General features: G+C 39.2%; 1 protein-coding gene across 2 annotated transcripts in view; it reads left to right on the top strand.

Moving 5' to 3' along the window:
* The first annotated feature begins 3707 nt into the window (after positions 1 to 3707).
* Positions 3708 to 22955, top strand: part of MRPS31 (mitochondrial ribosomal protein S31) — a 36045-nt gene continuing 16797 nt past the window's right edge. The window contains exons 1-5 of one of the 2 annotated variants that reach the window (XM_036457643.2): positions 3717 to 3941; positions 6541 to 6825; positions 13480 to 13638; positions 14861 to 15001; positions 18838 to 18911. In XM_036457643.2, coding sequence (XP_036313536.1) covers positions 3820 to 3941; positions 6541 to 6825; positions 13480 to 13638; positions 14861 to 15001; positions 18838 to 18911 — 781 coding nt within the window. In that variant the 5' untranslated portion in view covers positions 3717 to 3819. Of the gene's footprint in view, positions 3942 to 6540; positions 6826 to 13479; positions 13639 to 14860; positions 15002 to 18837; positions 18912 to 22955 lie in introns of both variants that reach the window. The other variant, XM_045588631.1, reaches the window with a different exon arrangement.

The following is a 22955-nucleotide window of genomic DNA, read 5'->3' as shown; positions in this document are numbered from 1 at the left end:
TCAATAAAAACATATTTTAAAAATAAAATAGTGGAGTTGTTTAAAAGAAATTGTTTGAAACACTTTGACCCAGGCCACCTAAAGCTGCTGGGACCCTCTGCCTCACTGCCTGCTCACACAGCCTCGCTTGCCTGGTGTGGGAGAAGGCCTTCATCCCTGCACCTTCCAACAAAGAGTAAAATATGTCTGACTTATCCTAGAGCAGCATCCAACCAAACTCCCAGTGATAACAGAATGATACAAGAGTGGGAAGCAGCCCTAGCCGGCTTGGCTCAGTGAGTAGAGCATCAGGCGGCCTGCAGACTCAAGGGTCCTGGGTTCGATTCTGGTCAAGGGTATATGCCGGGGTTGCAGGCGTGGTCCTCTGTGCAGAAGGCAGCCAGTCAATGACTCCCTCTCATCATTGATGTTTCTACCTCTCTCTTCCTTTCCCTTTCTCTCTGAAATCAATAAAAATACATTTTAAAAAAGAAAAAAAGACTGGAAAGCAGCTTCCTGTCCTGGATGAAACTAAGTGTCTTGTGCCTGATCATGTCAACATGAGTGACCTCATTGAGATAATTAGAAGTTACTCACAGCTCAATGCTAATCAAGCCTTCTTCTTGTTAGTGAACGGGCACAGCATGGTGAGTGTGTCCACAGCGATTTCGGAAATGTATGAAAGTGAGAAGGATAAAGATAGATTCCTGTATATGGTATAGGCCTCTCAGGAGACATCTGGCCTGATCGCCCCTAACTGCCTTTGCCTGCCGGCCTGATTGCCCCTAATTGCCTTCCCCTGTCAGCCTGATTACCCCTGATTGCCTCCCCTGCCAACCTTATTGCCCCTAACTGTCCTCCCACTGGTCTGATCACCACCGAACTGCCCCCCTCCCTGCCAACCTGACCATCCCCCAACTGCTTCTCCTCCCCCTCCCCCCCCCGCCCCCGCACTCCCCTCTCGCCCCTGCCTGCCTGATCACCCGTAACTGCCTCTGCCTTGGTCCCTGCCACCATGGCTTTGTCTGGTCTAATTAGCATATTACCAGATATCTAATTAGCATATTACCCTTTTATTAGTATAGATTATTATATTATTTTCCATACAAACTATTATAAACCTGCTTTTGCCTCACCCTATATTTGCTTCATCTCAAATGCCTGTAGCTCAAAATTATCCTTATATTAAAGTGGCATATTTTGGTGTAGCATATTATGCTACCCTTCAGAGGCCACGTTGAAAGAGGGAGAAAAGGATGGAGGGAGAGAGGGATGGGAGAGAGAGAGAGACCTATTTCTTACAGGCATTCCAAATGAGCCATCAACTATGTGAGTAAAAAAACACTATTGGGCATCCAGTTGAGATTAGTTGCTGTCTGGTTGCAACCTCATGAGAGACCCAAGCAGGAACCACCCAGCTGAGCCCATTCAACCACAGAACCACACAAATATATTGTTGTTTTAAGCCACTAACTTTTGCAGTAGTCTGTTATGCAGCAATTGGTAAGTAAAATACAGAGTAATTTTGTTTTTTCATTTTTATGGAAGGCTTATCGAATCAATTAGTGTAAGATTTTATAAGACATTTAGGACAAAGTCACTGATGTATATCAGGATGTATTTTATTTAATTTGCTGCCTCTTGACAAAGACATTGTCCTAGAAAGTACATTTCAAGGGCACTGGGAAGCCAATGTCTAGTGAATTAATGCTAGAAAAAAAGAAAAAGGGGGAAAATTTTACTTTCAGGCTACATTTTTGTTGCTCTCATAAATGATTGCTTTGGACAATTGCATAAGTTATGGTTTTTCTAAGAACAGACTTATTATATTTATTTATTTATTTCTTTATTTATTTTTCAATATTTTTATTGATTTCAGAGAGAGAGGGAGAGAAAACGAATAACATCAAGGGTTAGAATCATTGATCAGCTGCCTCCTGCATGTTGCCTACTGGGGATCATGCCCACAGCCTGGGCAGAAGGTCACAGTTTGATTTCACAGCCTGGGCATGTGCCCTGAAATCAAACTGTGACCTTCTGGTTCATAGGTTGATGCTCAACCACTGAGACACAGTGGGGCCAGATTTATTATTTTTTAAATGTATTGTTCTTTTATGGTTTGATTTATGGCCGATCAAAATTACTCTAATGATTATATTTTTAGTTAAAGTCAGGTTTGTTGAGATATCATTTATATACAGTAAAATTTATACTTTTCAGGTGTACAAGTCTGAGAGTTTTGATAATCATGAAAGATCATACCCCCTGCAGAATCAAGATATAGAGTATTTCAATAAGCCCCAAAAGTTTCCTTGTACTCCTTCATACTCAGTCATCTCCTTTCATCCCCAACCGCTGGGAACCACTGATCTATAGCTTTGTCTTCTTTACATTGTCATGTAAGTGGCATCACATAGTCTCTTGTATCTGGCTCCTTTCACTTAACATAATGCCTTTGAGATTCATCCAAAATAATATTCTGTTCCTGCACCAATTATTTCACTTTTCCTTTATGTTATTCTAAGAGTATGCAAAGCTATGAATAGCTATATAAGTCATAGAGTCATTGCAGTCTTTCAGAAAGTTTTGTCTGTGGACCACCTACATTAGAATCACGTTGGGTGCTTGTTAGACTCTGTGTCTGAGTAACGTGTGAACAACCATCCTCATATGATTTTTATACATGACCAAAGGCAGAAACCCTCAGTATTCCAGTGGACAAGAATATCAAAGTTAGATGGTTCTGAGTTTTAATCTAGTATTGCCATTTACTATGGACAATTGCATAAGATGATTTTTCTAAGAACATACTTATTATTTATTTATAAATATTTTTATTGATTTCAGAGAGGAAGAACTCCACTTCAGTATGAACTTGGGCAAATTACTTAAACTGCACTTATTTTTTATTTTGTGCTTGGAAATAATTTATTTATCAAATATTTTTGAACATCTATTATAAGACAGGCACAGTTCTAGGAACCAGGGTCACAGCAGTGAATAAGATAAAATCCAATCCTTTGTGGAACAGCACAGGATAAGTGTTTAAGCACGTAAATATATGAGAAAATTTCAGATAGTGATACTCTGTAGAAAAATGAAACAGTTTTGACAGAGAAGATACCCTAGTTAAGATACAATCTAGGCTGTAAGTTAGGGAAGACATCCCTCAGTACACTGTGTTTAGCATCGTCACAAAGGTTCTGTCTGGACTTATACGTCCCGCGGCGTTTTAAAAAAAATTCCCGATTTTCCTTTCCGCGGGATGGGACAAATTGTTAAAAATCGGGACTGTCCCGCCCAAAGCGGGACGTCTGGTCACCTTAATCTAAAGCCAGTTCTGGAACATAAAAATATATGTCATCTTTTCACTCTAGCTCAAGAATAGAGACTGAAAGGAAATACTAATTTATGGGGCAGCATGCCCTATTGGTAATTTTATTTTTAACCTCCTTGGTGGCCATGGATCATTTTGAGACTTTTAATGAACACTGTGGATCTTCTCCCCTAAACCCTGCACAGCAGGGCCAGCTCTCCGCCTCATCTACTGTACAGCGTTGCACAGTAGATGGCTCCCTCCACTCTCCCGGCTATCCGGTCGGGGTCCCGCCTCGGTCCTCGGGAACCTCCGGGAACTCCAATGTCCACTCGCCGCTGCGACTAGAATCGTGGGGAGGCGGGAGCCAAGGGCGGGCCCGGAACGCAGTTACCCGACCCCGTGGCTCCGCCGGAACGCTGAGGGCGGGGAACGCGCCCGGCTGAAGAACGGAAGAGAGATCGGGGGACGTGCTTGGCGGTGACACGCTCTTCCGGCTCGCGGTTCAGTTGATTTTCTGGGCAATGTTTCCAAGAGTCACAGCGGCGCTGCCTCTTCGCCCCCTTTCCCGCCTCCCCTTGTGTCCCGGCGGCCCGGAGGCGGCGGCGGCGGCTGTGCGGCGCGGCGCTCCGCGCGGACCCGGCAGGTACTTCATTGCAGCGCGGTGGGCCCCGCGGGTCTTCCGGCCAAACCCCTGCCCCGCATCACGTTCAGTTCTCTTTCTCCCGCTTCCTGAGGTCTGTAGCCCGCGGGACCTTAGAAGCCTGTGCTGTAAAAGTGAGGAGTCTTATGTTTGCTTTAAATTTGAGGAAAGGGAGGCCCAGAAAGATAAAGGGCTTGCCCAAGGTCACCGTGTCCGCGGGGAACGGCACCGCTGCGCTCCGGGTCTGCCGCCCTGCGCTTTCTGCGACACCGCGCCTCTCCCTTCTCGCCGCTTGCCCGCTCGTTTTATCCAGGCTCCAGAAGCAACGTTTATGTTTTGCCTCCCAAGACTGTGATGGTCTCATTCCTGGCCTTATTGATTCTTTACTTTATTATTGAAAGTGCTTACGGTGTGCCAGCACTGACGTGAAGCCCGAATAAGCCGGTCCTGCCATCACGGAGCTTACAGTTAGTTACAGCAAGGAGGAAATCCAAGTACAGAAATAGCTGAGATAGCACCGGTAGCACAGAATGCTCTATTAATGTAATAAATAATTACTGGGTGAGCGAATAGGGACACCTAACCATTGCTGGAGAATTTTAAAGTATCCTTTCTGGAAAAGAAATCTGAAATAATCTGAAGGCGGACTTAGGTTGGAATTAGCCAGACAAGAAAAGGAGTTGCGGCATACTTGGTGTTGGTATTTCTTCTCTGGGAGCTCTCATGATTATGGAAACTTACTTATACTGCATATATTCCATGCAGCACGGGTTGGGGCCGCGGTGGTGAGGACAGCGCTAAAGCCTGTGGGTAGCAGTGGGCAGGGGCAGAAGCTGGACGGAGGAGGACAATTGCATAGGAAGGATTGATAGGATGTGACATGATAAGGGTAGGATAGTCAGAGCAAAGATTTCAGCTGGTTGCCTTGAAGGATTAGGGTGCCTTATGTTAACAGAAAAATGAGGAGCAGCTTTGAGAAAGTTTTTAAAATATGTCATACGTAGTTTTTGGAATACAAAAATATCTACTTATGGTAAGAGGTCCGTTCAATACAGAAATGTGAAACATGGATGTCAGTATCGGGAGTTCTTGAGTGTGGTTCTGGATGTGCTGCATTTGAAGTGCTGATGAGATGCTCTCAGTGGAGACATACTCAGGTGTGAGGTTAGAGCTAGAGTTTTATTATTTTAGTGTTATGGAATTTCTACCTAGACTTGATTTTCCTGGTATAAATATACTTTCCATAGTACTATAGCATGGAAATATTGGAGGGAAACATTGATATACAGGTTATATGTGAGATTCATTCTCTTGATCACCACTTTTCTGTTATACCTTTAATTTAACTTTAATGTGAAAAATAATAATTAGAGCATTTTCCTAAGTTGAGTAATATGAGGATGGCAGTTATGTAATAGGTGTTTCATTTTAATTAAGTGTCTGATGTATTAACCTCTGACATTTATTTTTATAAGCAGCTCAAATAGTTTGTTTTAGCATTTTTAAAAATTCCCATTTTATTTTTCATTAAAGCGTCCCTAATCTGGCACTACAATTTGCTGGCTTCGAGAACTTGATATGGTATTTAACCCAGAGTCTGATATAGGGTCTTTAGGATCAATTGCATCAGAATCACCTGGGGTCTTGGTTAAGTGCATATCCTTGGACCCCATTCCAAATTTACCAACTAAGAATCTCAGGAATCTAAGTTTTAAATGAGCTCTCTAGGTGATTCATATGACCAATAAAGGTTAAGAATCATTAACTTAACCTCTTTAAGCAGCAGTTTCTTCTGTAAAGTAGGAATAATAAAATTGTTTGGATTTTAAGAATTAAAATAACATACATGACACAGCTACTCAAATGGGCCCTCTCATGCCACAATCAGCATCACTTGGGAACTTGTTAGGAAGCAAACTCTCAAATCCTTCCCCAAAGCTATTAAATCACAATTCTTTAGGCTGAGTCTCCCTTCAAGCCCTGAATGGCAGGGACGTGGCCTCAGGTCGCCTGGCCTGGCACTGGGTAGGAGCGTGTCCTTAGGTCCCCTGCCTCAGCTCAGCGCCAGCCTCCTTAAGACTCCTTACGGGCCGGAACTGGTTTGGCTCAGCCATAGAGCGTCTGTCTGCGGACTAACAGGTCCCACGTTCGATTCCGGTCAGGGGCATGTACATTGGTTGCAGGCACATCCTGGGTAGGGGGTGTGCAGGAGGCAGCTGGTTGATGTTTCTCTCTCATCGATGTTTCTAACTCTCTATCCCTCTTCCTTACTCTCTGTGGAAAATCAATAAAATATATTAAAAAAAAAAAAAAAAGACTCCTTACGGGAACTTGGCCTCCACTGGGTGCAGCCATCTTATCTTAACAGTGTGACAGTCAATTTGCATATTCCATCTTTATTAGATAGGATTGAATCATTATGTTGTACACCTGAAATTAGTATGATATTATATGTCAAAAAAATAAAATTATACCTCAAAAAAATAAAAAGGAAAAGGGAAGGGCTTAAAAAATTTAAAAACACACAGAAACAGTTTTTTGAGTTTTTGCTTGATTATTTTGCATCGTATTTCTCTTTTCTTTTTTTCTTTAATCTTTCCAGGATAAAAAATTATATCCAGAGGTATTTTGGCACTAACAATGTGAACTGTAGCAAAGAAGATGGGAAGTCCATTCCAACCCAGGAGATTTCCAAGCAGACAGAGAGCCAAAACAGTGTAAAGGATAATTCAAAAAAAGACTTGTTAAATATCATTAAGGACATGAAAGTTGAAATAAGCACCGTAAATGTACAAACCACAAAGCCACCCAATAGAAGACCACTTAAAAATTTGGAGGCTACAACTGGCAGACTTAAAAAAGCTACAAAAGATGCCCCAAAAAAGAGGTAAATGATTTACAGTTTGAATGTTCTTTGAAAGTAATTAATTTTTGAAACTCCAGTACAATTTTTCTTCTAGAAATCTTTAGCCCATCTTCAAATTAGAGTGCTTCCTCTCCCCTAAATACCTCTTCCTCTGTACTTTTGTTTGGGACTGATAAATATATTCTCTTTTTTGCCTGTCAGCATGTGTCTGCCTTCTACACTCAGCAGTGGCTCTGCGAAGCTTTCCCAACCCTCCTGTCCCTGATCATGTTTCTCCTTTCTGAGTCTCTATATATTGAGAATCATCTGAATACTAGTCTGTTAAAACTTTGATCTCTCTGCTTTTTTTCCTATTGTTACTAACATTTTTTAAAAAAGAACTTTTTTACTTAATTCTCCACTTGTTTGATTTATCTTCCCTGTTGGGCAGACACCTCTTTAGAGCAGGATCCCATGTGCCTTGTTGTTTTTCTTCCAAGATTTAGCACAGATAATGCTTATTGATCTACTTTTACCAGTGTTTCCAGGAACAAAAGATTAATAGATTTGCATTTATGTAAAATACTCTTAATCTATGACATAGAGACATGCAAATTGTTTTAGAAAAACTGCAAACTAAATATCTGCCCACAGATTATCCTGAATGCATTTAGAATCTGGGTGTGTGAAATCTGCCTTTTGTAAAGTGAAGCTTTTCAAAATAAAACAATCATTATTATAGGTAATTATATACAATTTACATAATTTAATCACTTCAGTAATCTGCTTTATCTGTGTGGATTTTGTCCCTTGTTCTTTTGATGAATTTTCTGAAGTCTAGACAAACTTGCAGCAAACTTGTGGACTCTTAGAGACTTTTGACAGTGCAGGTGATGGGAAGTGGAAGGGTTAGTGCAGTGGTCGGCAAACTCATTAGTCAACAGAACCAAATATCAACAGTACAACGAATGAAATTTCTTTTGAGAGCCAAATTTTCTAAACTTAAGCTTCTAGTGCCACTTCTTCAAAATAACTCGCCCAGGCCGTGGTATTTTGTGGAAGAGCCACCACACTCAAGGGGCCAGAGAGCCGCATGTGGCTCACAAGCCGCAGTTTGCCCCCCACAGGGCTAGTGGAAGATGGTCAATGATAAATCGGACCCAGACTTGAATTGTAGCTCTTCACATCCAGGCAGACTTTTTACATTTAAAAACTTTTTAAAATTTAAATTAGAGTAGGTGGGAGCAGTGAATTAATGGAGGCCAAATATCAGTTTATAAACAGAGAAATAATAATTACTTGAGAAATGCTGTTATTGTCCTCTATTTAAATAAATAAGAAGGGAATATCTGTATACGGTCTAGACAGAGGAAGGGGGAGTTAATCTAATTGAGAATTTCACACATTTTCTTACATATGTCTCTATTAATTGCCATATAATTGTCGTTTGAAGTTGTTACTTAACAAATCATTTACATCCTGATTTGAAAGTAGCTTCTTGTCTCTGAAGGGCTTGTTTATTTGAAATTTCCATTTTAAAAATTCTACCTAGCATGGAATTTTAGTATGTTTTTTATAACTTTTATATGACTTCTTTTGACTAGTAATTTCCAGTGCTCCGAGCTTATGTGGTATCTTCAAAATACTGCAATTACTTATGCTTGTCAAGAGTATTATATTTCACTAATTATAAGTTCAGTGATATTTTAGCATTTGTGATATAGTTAAAATGGCAATATTTTATTGTAGTGATAATGTCTTACATGAATGACATCATTGATTTAATAATAAGGTATGTGACTTTTAGATCCCCATCACTGATTTCTCTTAGCAGAATAAATAGGTAAGGTAGACTCCTATTTCCCAGAATGCTTTAATTTTTCATTATTTTCAGAACTTTTATGGAATCTCTTATTTTCTACATTAAATTAAAAATGTCTCTGGAAAGTATAATTGCATGGAAGAGAGTAAGCTGATTCAGTGAGTGACCATATTAGGTATGAAGGAATACACGAGGCCAAAAGTGGTAGCATTATAAATTTATTAGGTGATATGGAGAACTGAGCCCCCAAATGGTGCTAGCACCCAGGAATGGGGAGTCAGAGATTTTAAAGGGCTCGATGTGGGTTTTTTCTGGGTGGGGAATTCCCTGGTTGGTCCTGGGAAGGTCTGGAGGGGAAAGATAATGTTCTTAGCCAATGGAATGAGGTCTAAGCGAAAGGGAATGTCTCTTGTGAAGTGGTCTAAAGGTCAATTCCCAGGGGAGGGGCTGTCGATTCAATGATTTGATCAGACCTAACAGGGCCCTCCTCCTCTTCCTCCTCCTCTTAGAAACAAAATAAATGTATATGTATATAAAATAGATAAAGCACACACAAATCTATACTAATAAAAGCATAACATGCTAATTAGACCAGATGTCCTTTCAGAGGACCTTCTGGACAAAGTTAGGGCTGCGAGGGATTTTTAGAGAGAGTAGAGGGAAGGAGAAGATAGAAAAATTTATGTGAGAGAGACACATCAATTGATTGCCTCCTGCTCGGGCCACCTAGGTACGTGCCTTTGACCAGAATTGAACCTGGGATTCTTTCAACTAAGCCAAACTGGCTAGGGCCAAGGCCTGCTTTTAAAAGTTTATTTGTATCATATATTGAACACCATTGGCATAGTTACTATTATATAACAATTACCGAAGAATTTAGTGGCATAAAAAATCATTTTTTATGCGTATAGATTCTGTTGGTCAGCAGTTTGAACAAAGCAAAGGGTAAATCTCTGCTGCATGATATCTAGGGCCTCCGTTGGAAGATTTGGAAGTCCAGGAGCTGGAATCATCTGAAATTAACTGACTCATAGGTCTGGCAGTTGATGCTAGCTATCAGCTGAGACCTGGACTGGGATTGTTAGCAGAAACACCTACGAGTGGCCTCTGTATGTGGCTTAGACTTTATTACTGCATGGTAACTGGCTTCCCATGGCATGCCCAAGAGAAAGGGAGACAGGAAAAATTTATATTGTTTTTATTACCTAGCCTTAGAAACAGATTGGGTAACTCAATTGGTTAGAGCATCATCCCAATACACCAAGGTTGCGGGCTTGATCCCTGGTCAGGGTACATACAAAAATCAACCAATGAATGCATAAATAAATGGAATAACAAAATTGATTTTTCTCTGCCTCCCCCCTTCCTCTCTCTCTAAAACAAATAAAAATTAAAAAGACAAGTATTGGATACCACACTCATTTCCTATGCTGCATTGATTTTTTAAGAGTACTTGCTTTTTATCATAGCAATTGCCAGAAAACCAAATGGAGTAGTGTAACATTAAAAGTGTGTACTGCCTTGAGTTAGTATTCACAAGGTCAGTGACAGAGGCTGTATTTCCCTGTTGTGCTCCAGGATGCCTTAGGGCACAGTTTGGGAACTAAGGTCCTCTTCTACCTGAGCTCCATAAAGGCTGTGGACCACACCCTTAAGTTTCTTAGAAGTCCTGTTGCTTGTTTGAAAGGCTCTTTGAGGTACTAATTTAAATCTTTCTGAAAGGCTCTTTGAGGTACTAATTTAAATCTTTCTAAGATCTTAACAAAGGGTTTATAGCCATGGCCATCTTTACACCTACACCATGTCTTCTTGACACTGCCCTGGTTTTGATCTCTGTTCAGAAGCCATTTCTAAATTTTATTTTATTTTTTTATTTTTATTTTTTTAAAATAAGTTTTTATTGTTCATATTATTACAGATGTTCCTTCCCACCCCCCCACCACCACCATTGCTCTCCTCCACCAGGTTCCCACCCCACCCTCTGCCCTTTCCCCACTCCCCATTGTCCTCATCCATAGGTGCACAGTTTATGTTCAGTCGCTTCCCACACCCCCCTCCCCCCTTTTCCCCAAGACTCGTCAGTTCACTCCCCTTCCATACCTCTGATTCTATTATATTCAACAATTACTATTGTTCATCAGATTTTTTTTTTAATTTCCTTGGTTTTTAGATTCACTTGTTGATAGTTACGTATTTGTTGTTCATAATTTTTATCTTTGTTTACTTTCTCTTCTGAAAGAACCCCCTTCAGCAATTCATATAATTCTGGTTTGGTGTTGATGAACTCCTTTAGCTTTTTTTTATTAGTGAAACTCTTTATCTGGCCTTCGATTCTGAGTGATAGCTTTGTTGGATAGATTATCTTTGGCTGTAGGTTCTTACTATTCATCACCTTGAATATTTCTTGCCATTCCTTTCTGGCCTGCATGGTTTCTGTTGAGAAATCAGGTGACAATCATATAGGTGCTCCTTTATAGGTAACTACCTTCTTTGCTCTTCCTTCTTTTAATATTCTCTCTTTGTCTTTTGCTCTTGGAATTTTAATTATGACGTGTCTTGGTGTGGTCTTCTTTGGATTCCTTTTGTTTGGAGTTCTGTGCGCTTCCTGGACTTGTAAGTCTAATTCTTTCACCAGGTGGGGAAAGTTTTCTGTCACTATTTCTTTCAGTATGTTTTTGATATCTTGCTCTCTCTCATCTTCTGGGACCCCCATAATTCTGATGTTGGTTCGCTTGAAGTTGTCCCAGAGGTTTCTTACATTATCTTCAACTTTCTGGATTCTCTGGCCTTCTTGCGTCTGCGGAGGAGTGTCTTCTGGCTCTTTATGTTCCAAATCTTTGACTTGATTTTTGCGATCTTCCCTTCTGTTTTTAGGACTCTGTAAAATATTTTTTATTTCAGACAATGTATTCTTTATTTCTTGTTGATCCCTTATCATTTCTTGATGACTCCTTATTAATTCTAGTTGATCTCTTTTTATATCCTCATAGGTCTTATCCATCTTTTCTAGGAAATTCTTGAAAAACCTTATAAGCGTGGATTTGAACTCTATATCCAGACGCTTTTTGTCCTCCATTTCTTTCGTTTGTGATCTATTTGGTTGTCGCATTTCGCAGTTACAGATGGGGCGGGGTTTCAGGGTGGAGCCTGCAGCTTTGGCTTCCCTCAGCCCCGCTCTATGTGGGTCCTTCAGTGCTCGCTGCCGGGCGCCTCTGAGAGAAAGGTGCCCTCAATTTTCGCCTGCTGCCAAACGCTCTATGCTCTCCCGCAATGAGCCCGGTATTGGGGTTCAGTTCAGTTGGAAGTGGAGTTGGAGGTGGCTTTCAGAGCAGTCTGGAGCCCCAGTCTCCTTCCCGTCAGGGCAATCCTGCGGCACAGCCGACCGTCCCTTCTCTGTGCGCAGTGTGCGCACCGCCGGGACCTCCTTTCGCCTCTCCCCGGGGTCCCGCCTTACAGCCCGGCTCCCTATGGCTGAGCTTGAGTCCCCGGGTTCTGGCCTAGAACTGGGGTTCAGAGCAGTCGGGGGCCCAGCACAGTCGAAGTTTTATCTTCTTTCCGCTTGGGAACGCCCGCCAGGCACTCCGCCTCCCTGCTCTCTGGCTCCGTACTCTCCGCTCGCCCCGTCTCCGTACCTTGGGCTTTTCCAGCTCCTCCGAGCCTCCTTCTGGTTTTCTCCTTGCTTCTCGCTGTAGAATTTCCAGTCAGTCAACCTTCCTGTAGTTCTGGGCAATGTCCGTTTTATATTTTAGTTGTATTTTATTGAAATTGTTGTGTGTGGCTGCGGCTAGGTGTTCACCTGTGCGCAGCCATCTTAGATCCATTTCTAAATTTTAGCATTGTTCTGTCTGGAGGGAATTAGAATGAGAAATATCTCCGAATTTATAGCTGAGAGATGGTTTGCCTTTCAGGCAGAGCCGATGTAATTTCTCAGGTCTTGAGTTTGGAGTGTACAGTTATCCCTCAAATCCCATATATGCTTTCTGTAGATAAATATTCCCAGAAGTGGAATTGCCAGGTCAAAACATTTATATATTTTTTTAGGTTTATGATATATCTCACTAAATTGCCTGAAAAAAGTTATGACAATTTACGTGTCCACTAAATAGTATTGTTCACTTCCTCAGGGTTCCTTTTCTGAAATTATCACACAGTGCATTTTAAAGTTCAGAAGCAAGAAGGGTATAAAGTGAAAAAGTATGTATTCATGAAATAGTGTGAATTATAGGATAGAATAGATTGTTAAAAGATATTTTTTTAAAGTTCTCATCACTGCTCAGCTGGTGTGGCTCTGTTGAGCATAACTCCATGCACCAAGAAGTCAAAAGTTTGATTCCCTGTCAGGGCACATGACCAGGTTTTGGGCTCAATTCCCAGTAGAAGGTGTATACAGAAGGCACCCTATCTATGCTTCTCTCTCATTGGTGTTTTTATTTATCCCTCTCCCTTCATCTCTGTCTAAAAATTCAATAAAAATTTTAAGTTTATATAAAACTGATACCTAATATTTAAGAATTCTTGATTTTTGTCAGAAACTGAATGATACTTTTATATGTCTTTATTGATTTTAGAGAGAGGAAAGGAAAGGGGGAGAGAGAGAATGAGACATCAGTGTGAGAGAGAAACGTTGATCACTTGCCTCCCGTACATGACCAGGGACCAAACCTCAACATAGGCATATGCCCTAACTGGGAATTAAACCAGCAATCTTTTGACAGATGAGCCACACCGGCTTGGACTGATTGATTCTTTTTTGAACAACAAAAAACAAAAAACATTTTCTCTTAAAAAGTCATTTTACTTTCCACTAAACTAGTGGCATGATAAATAATGCCTCTTCTTTTTCTTTTTCATTTGTTTTTCATTTTCTTTTTCAGAAGTGAGGCACTGAGTCCTGAGTTGGTGGCTGCCGCATCTGCTGTTGCAGATTCTCTCCCTTTTGACAAGCAGAAAACCAAGTCAGATCTGCTCAGGCAGCTCCAGCAGCATGAGGAAGACTCAAGGGCACAGAAAAATGGAGAAAGACGTAAAATTAGGTTAGTGAATCAAATAGCATGTCAAATAGTAATACTGGTATCTCAAAATCCGCTATTTTCATTTAACTAATGAGTAATATACATAATATATTCATTTATATGTAATATATGCCTCATAAATGGAATAGTTGTTTTAAAAAACAACTGATGTCCTAAGTAAAATTAGTTTTTAAAAGAACAATTAAGTGATTAAACTTTTATTTTCAGAAGTTACACAATTTCTTGTCCCTTGAAAAGAAATGATAAATTCAGCGATGTTACTAAAAATAAATAAAGAATAAGGCGGTTTCTCTGAGATTAATTTTTTCCCATTAAATAATTTTCTGGTGTTATGAACAATATGATCATCTTCAGACCCATTCTCTTTTTCCCTCTTATGAAGGTTTAGCTGACATCTTTCCACTTCTCTCATTTCTCATTACTTTATACCAAGTTATACCACTTGCTGATGAAATGTAGTCAGGAGTAGCACTGCTTTGTTTTGGAGAGCAATCTAAATCAGTAGTTCTCAATAGGCATGTTGTAAGATTTCTCTCAGGAAGTTAAAAAAAAATACAGATGACTGGACTGTCAGATCACTCATTTATTTGTATTTGAACAAATACAAGGCAATAAATATGGCTAAATTTTAATAACTGCTCTAGATGCTTAATAATTTTACATTAAAAATAAAAGATGACACTTTTATTTTTTTATTTTTAAAATATATTTTTATTGATTTCAGAGAGGAAGGGAGAGGGAGAGGAAGATAGAAACATCGATGATGAGAATCATTGATCAGCTCCCTCCTGCACGCCGTACACCAGGGATCAAGCCTGCAACCCAGGCATGTGCCCTGACTGGGAATCAAACCGTGACCTCCTGGTTCATAGGTCGATGCTCAACCACTGAGCCAAGGCAGCCAGGCAATAAGTGACACTTTTAATTTAAATTTTAAATGAACACATCTGAAGAGTATCATCTTCTTTTTTCTTTCTTTTTTATTGTCTACACTATTACAGATGTCTCCATTTCCTCCCACTTTGACATCTTTAAAACACAGAAGGAAACAAATCTTAGTGGTTTGTGGATTGTGAATGTTAATATGTAACATAATCTTTTATTTAAATGTAAATTATGTTGTATTACTGCATAGGAGTGAAATAAAATTAAATGCTATGAGTCATGTTTTATGTTTTTCAATAGATCAAATTTGTAATACAGTTGATTTTTCTTATTTCAGTTTCAGTAATATAATATCAGACATGAAAGTTGTCAAATCTGCCACAGCTAGAGCTAGTACAAGGCCAGTTCATCAGATTCAGTTTGATGAAGGATCTGACAATTATGTTGGCCAGGAGAAGACCGTCGATCTTATCAAAAGGTATTGAAACTTTGCAGTCTATCTGGTTTTGTTTGTTTCTCTGTAGTTTTACTTTATTGCTGTGCATATTATTGTTAATAGAATCTGAACATTATGAATGTATTTATATCTGTCTCCTTACACTCCATGTACCATTTCCTAGAGAGGGAAAGTTAAAAAAAACACACAAAAAACACCCTTTTTAAAATTCATTGATTGATTTTATAGAGAGAGAAACATTGATTTGTTGTTTCATTTATTTATGCTTCATTGGTTGATTCCTTTATGTGCCCTGACTGAGGGATTACACCTGCAGAATTGTGTACCCAGCCAGGGTAAGGGAAAAATCTTTTGAGTTTAACATGCCTAAACTTTTCTTTACCATAAATTAAAATGGGCTCTGCCTTACACCTGGGGAATAGAGAGGTCTCCTGATTTAGAGTAAATAGAGCTGACTATATTATGAACAAATAAACATTTTGAGAGAAACATTTTTCATTCTGACATATGTCGTAATAATGTACGTTCATATACCCCTTTTATCTCTATATAATAATCTTTTTTCATACCTTAGAGCACATGTGTCAAACACAAGGCCCGCGGGCCAAATCCGTCCCGCCAGGCCTTGCAATGTGGCCCGCACCGCTCTGTCATCACTGCACTCCGCTGCGTTTCCATCACAATGACAGTTTATGACTGTTCAGTAAACCATTCGGCCCGCGATTTAGGCTGGATTTTAGATTTTGGCCCCTTCTCTGATTGAGTTCGACACCCCTACCTTAGAGAATTAACTTACCATCAAAGAAAGGATGATCCTATAATACCTTAAAAGGGTAGGTTACTTGTGATAATTTGAATTTAGCAATTTGCAGTTCTTAGAGATGCTAAGCCTTGCCTTACATATTTTGTTACAGAAGGCTATCTGTATTTACATAAAGTTTCTGTTTTCTTTCTCTCACAAGCCCATAAAGTGATAGTTGGGGAGGGAGAATACATATATTTATCATGATCTGACAAAAACTAACTCAACTTTATAGCAGATGGGCTCACAAATGGAATGTTTTTGATACTTATTTTATGGATTTTAAGTACAATCTCTGCAACTTGAGTTAGTTCCTTCCAAGTGTTACTAGTAAATTACTAACTTGGAAGATTGGAAAAGATAGTCAGCAGTTAACAAAATAAGTTCAAGAGGTTACAGTGACTTTGGAAGATTATTTGAATTACTGATTTAAAGTGATTTTATAGCTATGATATATTATTGAATAAAGTAGGATGTGTATTAGAGTTTTACTTAAGATTCCTCAAGAATATTTAAATTGAATCTTCTTTGAATCAGTCTTTGAGATAATTCCATGCCACTACATCAGAATGCTATACTATTGTTTGATTTTTAATGATATTAGCTACCATTAAAAATTAGAAGGCAACAAGAGAAAAGCTAAAAAAAAAGTAGGAAAGGGATTTATGTGCATATAATGACTGTGTTTAAAAAAAGAACTCTAGAGCCAAAACCAGTTTGGCTCAGCGGTAGAGCGTCGGTCCGCAGACTGAAAGGTCCCGGGTTCAATTCCGGTCAAGGGCATGTACATTGGTTGCGGGCACATCCCCAGTAGGGGGTGTGCAAGAGGCAGCTGGTCGATGTTTCTCTCTCATCGACGTTTCTAGCTCTCTATCTCTCTCCCTTTCTCTCTGTAAAATATCAATAAAATATATATTAAAAAAAAAAAAAAAAAGAACTCTAGAAAAAGAGAAGCAGTGGTGGGATACCAAGGTGTTCACCCTGCTCTGACTTGGGACAGACAGAGAGTCAGGCTGTTCTGGTTTTCTCAGTTAGAGACAGGGCGGTGTGAGCCACAGAGCATTGGCTTTAGAGTCGCACTAGCCCGCCTCAGTGCCACTGACTGATTCTGTGCCTGGGGAGATTGGTCTGTCTCCCCATCTATAAAACGCTGAAAGTGAAGCCTGGCTTAATGTCTTTCTTGAATAATGGGAAAGAAACATGTATAAACCATATTTAGTAGTTGCACAGCAAATTGTCTGTTCCCTTCCTCTTTAATACATTGTGCTTTTAAAATTCCATACTTTGCTGAATCATTCCCTCTACTGTGAGTTACTTTAATCCATCATCCTGTTCACCTGACTTGAGGTTGAGCCAGGTATTCCAGAAATGCTCATTGTGTGGGTTGTGTTTACCTTCTTGTTGTGGTTAAGTCTTGATTGCTATTGCTACATCAGTGAGTGGGTGGGATTGACCTTCAGACTGACTGGTTGTAAGGATTGGCCATGAATACAGCAGACGAGCTGTTGTTTGGAGGCTGACACCACAGAGTGGGATTTGCTGTAGCAGGGCTCTGGTGCCTGGCTTGTCATTTATGGAACTGATTGGGTGGTGCCCTGGTGTGGTCTGAAGCTGGCTTATTGGTATGTTGGTTCTGGGGTCTCTTGGGAGAGGAAAGGGTATCAATACAGGCCTAAGTCAGCTGCTACTTGTGCCCAACCCTGAAGCCACTTGGTTGGACCTACAAAGTGAGTGTTTGGTAACTGCCTCTGCTGAATTTGGTGGTGCCTGAGAGAGGCTAGGCTGCAAGTCAGTGCAAGAAACCAGCTGCCACTAGTGTTGGGTGGTAGCGATCAGTATTAACAGTTTCACTTACCAAGAGGTATAGGGCATGCTAAGGCTGGCCACTTCTTGTTTGAGGTTATTTGGAACCTTTCAGAGATTTTAGGGAAGTCTACATTGAGGGCTGAGGCCAGCCACTTGTGAATAATAGCCACTGAAAGGTTCTGCCATGTGCACAAGTTATGTGGGGTGGGTTCTCAGGGAATTTCCAAGGTGAACAAGTTTGATGCAGACTCAGATTTTGCACTAGCAGGCTGGTTAGGGGGTCGGGGGGACAATGGCACCTGCCAGCACTTTTAGTAGTGGAGAGAACTGCTTCTCCAACCTACACCCTGAAGCCAGACACCCTGAAGTCAGACAATTCAGTTCTTCCCTGTTTGTCCCCGGTGCTTTGAGCTACTACCCCAGTGTTGGAGTTCAAAGTCAGTGAGTCCCTTAGTGAATAAGCCCTTTAAGAGGAAAGCGTGGAACTCCAGCAGACCTCCCTCACCCAGGCAGAATCCAAGCTAATTTTCACAGCCAGATGTTGTGGGGACTCCTGTTCCTGCCACTGATGGTCTAGGTTGGGTGTTTGGTATTGGGCTGGGACTCCTCACCCGCAGGGGGGACCTCTACATCAGAGCTATCCTCCCGATTCATAACCAACACATGTGAGTTTGGAACCAGTCCTTTCAAATCGCTACTCCTTCTGCCAGGATCATGGAGGCTGCTCCTTTTTATTCTTAATGATGGGAGTTCTGTTTTGTTAGTCTTCTGATGTTTCTTAGTTGTACATTTTTTTCTTAGTTGTAATTTTGATATGGTCTTAGGAGGAAGTGAACACAGAGTTAACCTACTTTGACATCTTGACCAGAAGTTCTAGATTCAGTTCTAATTTTGCGTATTTTGGTAGTTTCCCACAGCATTGAGTTTTTTAAAACATTAATATGAAATGGACCAAATAAAAATTATGGCAAATTAGGTTAATCTTTCCAATGAGGTATTTTGGAAATTAGGCTTTTAACTGTTTTGTTGTATTATGATGTAAAAATTCAAGTTCATCGGTTCCTGTTTTTAGTTACCAGTCTTAAAGATATGGCAATTTACCGTAGTTAAAATGTCTGGTGTCATCAGTGGAATTATTTTTATATCTATATTGAATACTTTATATAAAATTTTTCTCTCATAAACAGTTTTCATTGGCAGTGTATAAAAGTACTCATTGAATAAATTATTTTTTCTTCTTTAATTTTAGGAAAAGTATATTTAAGGGAAAGAGACTTAATATTTTTGCTGTTAAGGCAGCTACTGAAGAGGCACTTGAAACAGGTTTGTTAAGAAAAGAATAACACTATTTCTCATGTATAGAAAAATTCCACCTTTTATTAACGTCCTTAATGCATGATTGCATAATATATAAGGTATTTAAATATTCCATCCTGTCATTGGGATGGATCCTGCTTATGAATGTACTTGTTGACATTGCTAGCCTTGGTCATATTTTTCTCTTGAAATGTTTCATTCTGTGAGGTAGTGGGAGGTAAGGACTGACTACCAACCACATGAATCTAGAGCTATAGATTGGCTACTAATTTGGAGTAGAACATTAATGATCTTCCACTATTTGCAATGTACCTGTGTACTATTGCAGAAAGATACACTGGTTTTGCTATAAGGCATTTCACTGTCTAGAAGAGGAGACAGCATTGATAGACCTAACTTACTGATTTAATGGTTGCATAGGTGAGGGGATGAAGAGCATTCAAGGAATATATTTAGCAGACTTGTTGTGTGTTTTTTCTTAGTGTAGAGTCTGTTCTCTATTTTTATTCCTTTCTTCTTTGGGCAAGAAGTCAAATCCTTCAAATTTGCCACTTTTAGTCTAATTAAAGAGAAATAAGAGTATCTTCTTGCTTGGCATTAAGTTTTGCTTACTGATAAAATAAATTAAGAAATTCAATACAGATGATATCCAGCTTACAAGTGACTTCCAATTCTAAAGATTGTAAGTGTGTTGGACTTTGGTAGACATAATTTTATATTTAATATTTAAGTTCCTAGGCCCTCCTCCTCCAGTAACTCATTTAAACTTTCTACCGTTTACTGATTTTCCTACTGTTCAATAAGCTCATGATATTAGGGGTTAGGTCTCAGTGATCTTTATATAGTAGCACCTAGCCAAGTATTTTTAAAATAATGAAAATTTAATAAGAAAAATAATACACAAATTTATGTCAGTTTACTCTAAGGAAGGTATTGTTTTAATAAGCCATATTGCATTTGAATATCATTTCCCCCCAATTAAGTACAAGAATAGCAATAATGTGCAAACTTAAATTTAGTATTTATTCCCTGTTGTTTCCCTACCACCTAAAATAATGCCTGACTTATAGTTGGCATTCAGTAATTATTTACTGAACAAATGAATGAGTTCTTCTATTCCACGATTGCCACATTTTGCTTCCTACTAAATTCTTACCAGTGCTTCAAAGAATATAGTTCTAGACCCTGTTGCTTATCCTGGAGAGATTTGGTTTGGGTATCTAGATTATTCAACTTCAGATTCTGCCATACTAACCTCTCTGAGTTTCATGTCAATCACCTATAAAATCTCAAAGATTAAATAAAATAATATAATTAAAGTGTCAAAGGTATGTACACATATATCTTAATAAATTTTAAAAAGATAAAAATTGGGAAAAAAAGAAAAAATAAATAGATAAATAAATAGATAAATAAATAAATACAGTGTCAGGCATACTGCCTGAATCTAGTGCACATTCAATAAATAATCACAGCTGTTAACATCTATCTATATATATAAAAGGCTAATATTAAAATTGTCCCCTTGGGAATTCGACTGGGAGACCAGGAGTTCAATTGCTTGATATGATGTGTGCTAACCACTGTGAAAGAGAAATTATCAGCCATAAATAATATGCCCAGCAAAATTATTCTTTATACTAGAAGCCCAGTGCATAAAATTCATGCAATGAGGGGAGGGGATGGGTGGGGGGGAAAAGGTGCTCAGCCCGGCCTGCACCCTCTCCAATCTGGGATCCATCTTGCTATCCAGAATCACTGGCTCCTAACCGCTCACCTGCCTGATCCCCCTAACTGCTCTCCCCTCCTGGCCTGATCACCCTAATTGCCTATCTGCTCTCCCCTCCTGACTTGATTGCCCTAACTGCCTATCTGCTCTCCCCTCTGGCTTAATCCCCCTAACAAACTAACTGCCACCTTATCCCTTCTGCCTTCTCCTGCGACACTGGCCTTCTCACCGTCTTCCTCTGCCTTCGCGTGCACAGCCTTCTCACCTCCCTTCTGCCTTCTCCCATGACGTTGGCCTTATCACCTCTCCCTTCTGCCTTCTCTCTTTTCATTCTCCCGCAATCAGTTGGTTGTTACAGTGATGGCATCCTGAATAATTTGCATATTACCCTATTATAAATATAGATATGAAGGAGAAATAAAGATGTCCCCAGACATACAGAATCTGAAGGATTTTAACATCAGAAAACCTCCACTGCAGGAAATACTCAAGGGGGTTATTCTACCTGAAACAAAGAACATAAGGTCACAACACTAAGATTAAGATCACCAAAAACTTACAGTATAAACAGAGATACTTTGTGATGACATAAAAGGTATGAACTGGTATAGGAAGATGAAGATGATATGCACACAAAAGGAAAAAAAAACTACACTATATATGCAACTTCATTTTTTATAATTTTCAACAAAGTAGCCAGAAATACACATGGAATAAAAATAGTCTCTTTAATAATTGGTGTTGGGAAAACTAGAAGGCCACATGCAAATGAATGAAACTAGAATATAGTTTGTCCCCATGTATAAAAATTAATTCAAAATTGATCAAAGACCTAAATATAAGACCTGAACAATAAGTTACACAGAAGAAACTATAGGTACCAAATTTATGGACCTTGGTTGTAGAGAACATTTTATGAACTTAACTCCAAAGGCAAGGGAAGTAAAGGCAAAAATAAATGAATGGGACTATATCAAACTAAAAAGCTTTTGCATAGCAAAAGAAACTGAAAACAAAATAAAGAAGCAATTAACCAGATAGAGATATTTGCAAACAGTTGCTCCAACAAAAGTTTAATTTCCAAAATATATAAAGAACTCATACAAATCAACACCAAACAAACAACTCAATCAAAAAAGAGGGCTGATGTACACCTCTTCCAAGAAGACACAGTCAATAAATATATGAAAAGATGTTCAACCTCACTTGCAATTAGAGAAATGCGAATCAAAACTACAATGAGATACCACCTCACACCTGTTAGAATGGTTATTATCAACAAGACAAGTAATAGCAAGTGTTGCAGAAGTTGTGGAAAAAAGGGGAACCCTCATTCACTACTGGTGGGAATGTAGTCTGGTACAACCACTATGGAAAGCAGTCTGGTGATTGATCAGAAAAGTAAGAATAGAGCTACTATATGACCCAGCAATCCTTCTGCGTATGTAAAAAAAAAAAAAACACAAAAAAAAACACACACACAAAAACCCAACAACACACAAAACACACACACATAGCCTGAAAAACATGTATTCACAAAGATATATGTACCCCTATATTCATTGCAGCATTATTCATAGTGGCCAAAACATATAAGCAATCAAAGTGTCCTGTGATAGAAGGCTGGATAAAGAAGATGTACATATACAAAATACAATACTACTTAGCCATAAGAAAGGCTGAAATAGCACCATTTGCAACAACGTGGATAGACCTTAAGAACATGCTAAGTGAAATAAGTCAGAAAAAGCTAAGAAGCATATAATTTTATTCATAGGGGATATAAAACAAACTCATGAACACAAATAGCAGTGTGTTGATTGCCAGAGGGAAGGGGGTGGTGGGAGAAAGGGGTCCTAATATATGGTGGAAAAGAGAAGATTTGACTTTGGGTGCTGGGCACACTGCAATATGTAGATCTTATAACAAACCCACACCTGAAATCTATATGTTCATGTTGATCAATGTGATCCCAAGAAATTTAATTTTAATAAACCAAATAAATGATGATGATCATCATGCAAAGACATAGGTTGATCAGTGTCCACTGAATGAATTTTAAAAGTGTGACCCTAATTTATTTTACTGTTGTTATTAAAGGTTAATATGCCTGATTACTATATAAAAAGATTAATATGCCTCATTACTGTGATATTTTCTCTGTATCAGCTGTTCTAGGCCTATATATTTAATATCCAGCATTAGATGCTAGATGTTAGGCATAGTCATACATGAAATTTGCTGTTTAAATCTTTATGGACATATGTTTTCTTTTGGGTAAATAGGAGTAAAATGGTTGCTTGCTAAGTGTATTCTCAACT

This window comes from Pipistrellus kuhlii, unplaced genomic scaffold (genome assembly GCF_014108245.1).
Source record: "Pipistrellus kuhlii isolate mPipKuh1 unplaced genomic scaffold, mPipKuh1.p scaffold_m20_p_3, whole genome shotgun sequence".
Taxonomy (NCBI): Eukaryota; Metazoa; Chordata; class Mammalia; order Chiroptera; family Vespertilionidae; genus Pipistrellus; species Pipistrellus kuhlii.
The sequence above is the reverse complement of the archived record's forward strand: the minus strand, read 5'-3'. Positions and strand labels throughout refer to the sequence as shown.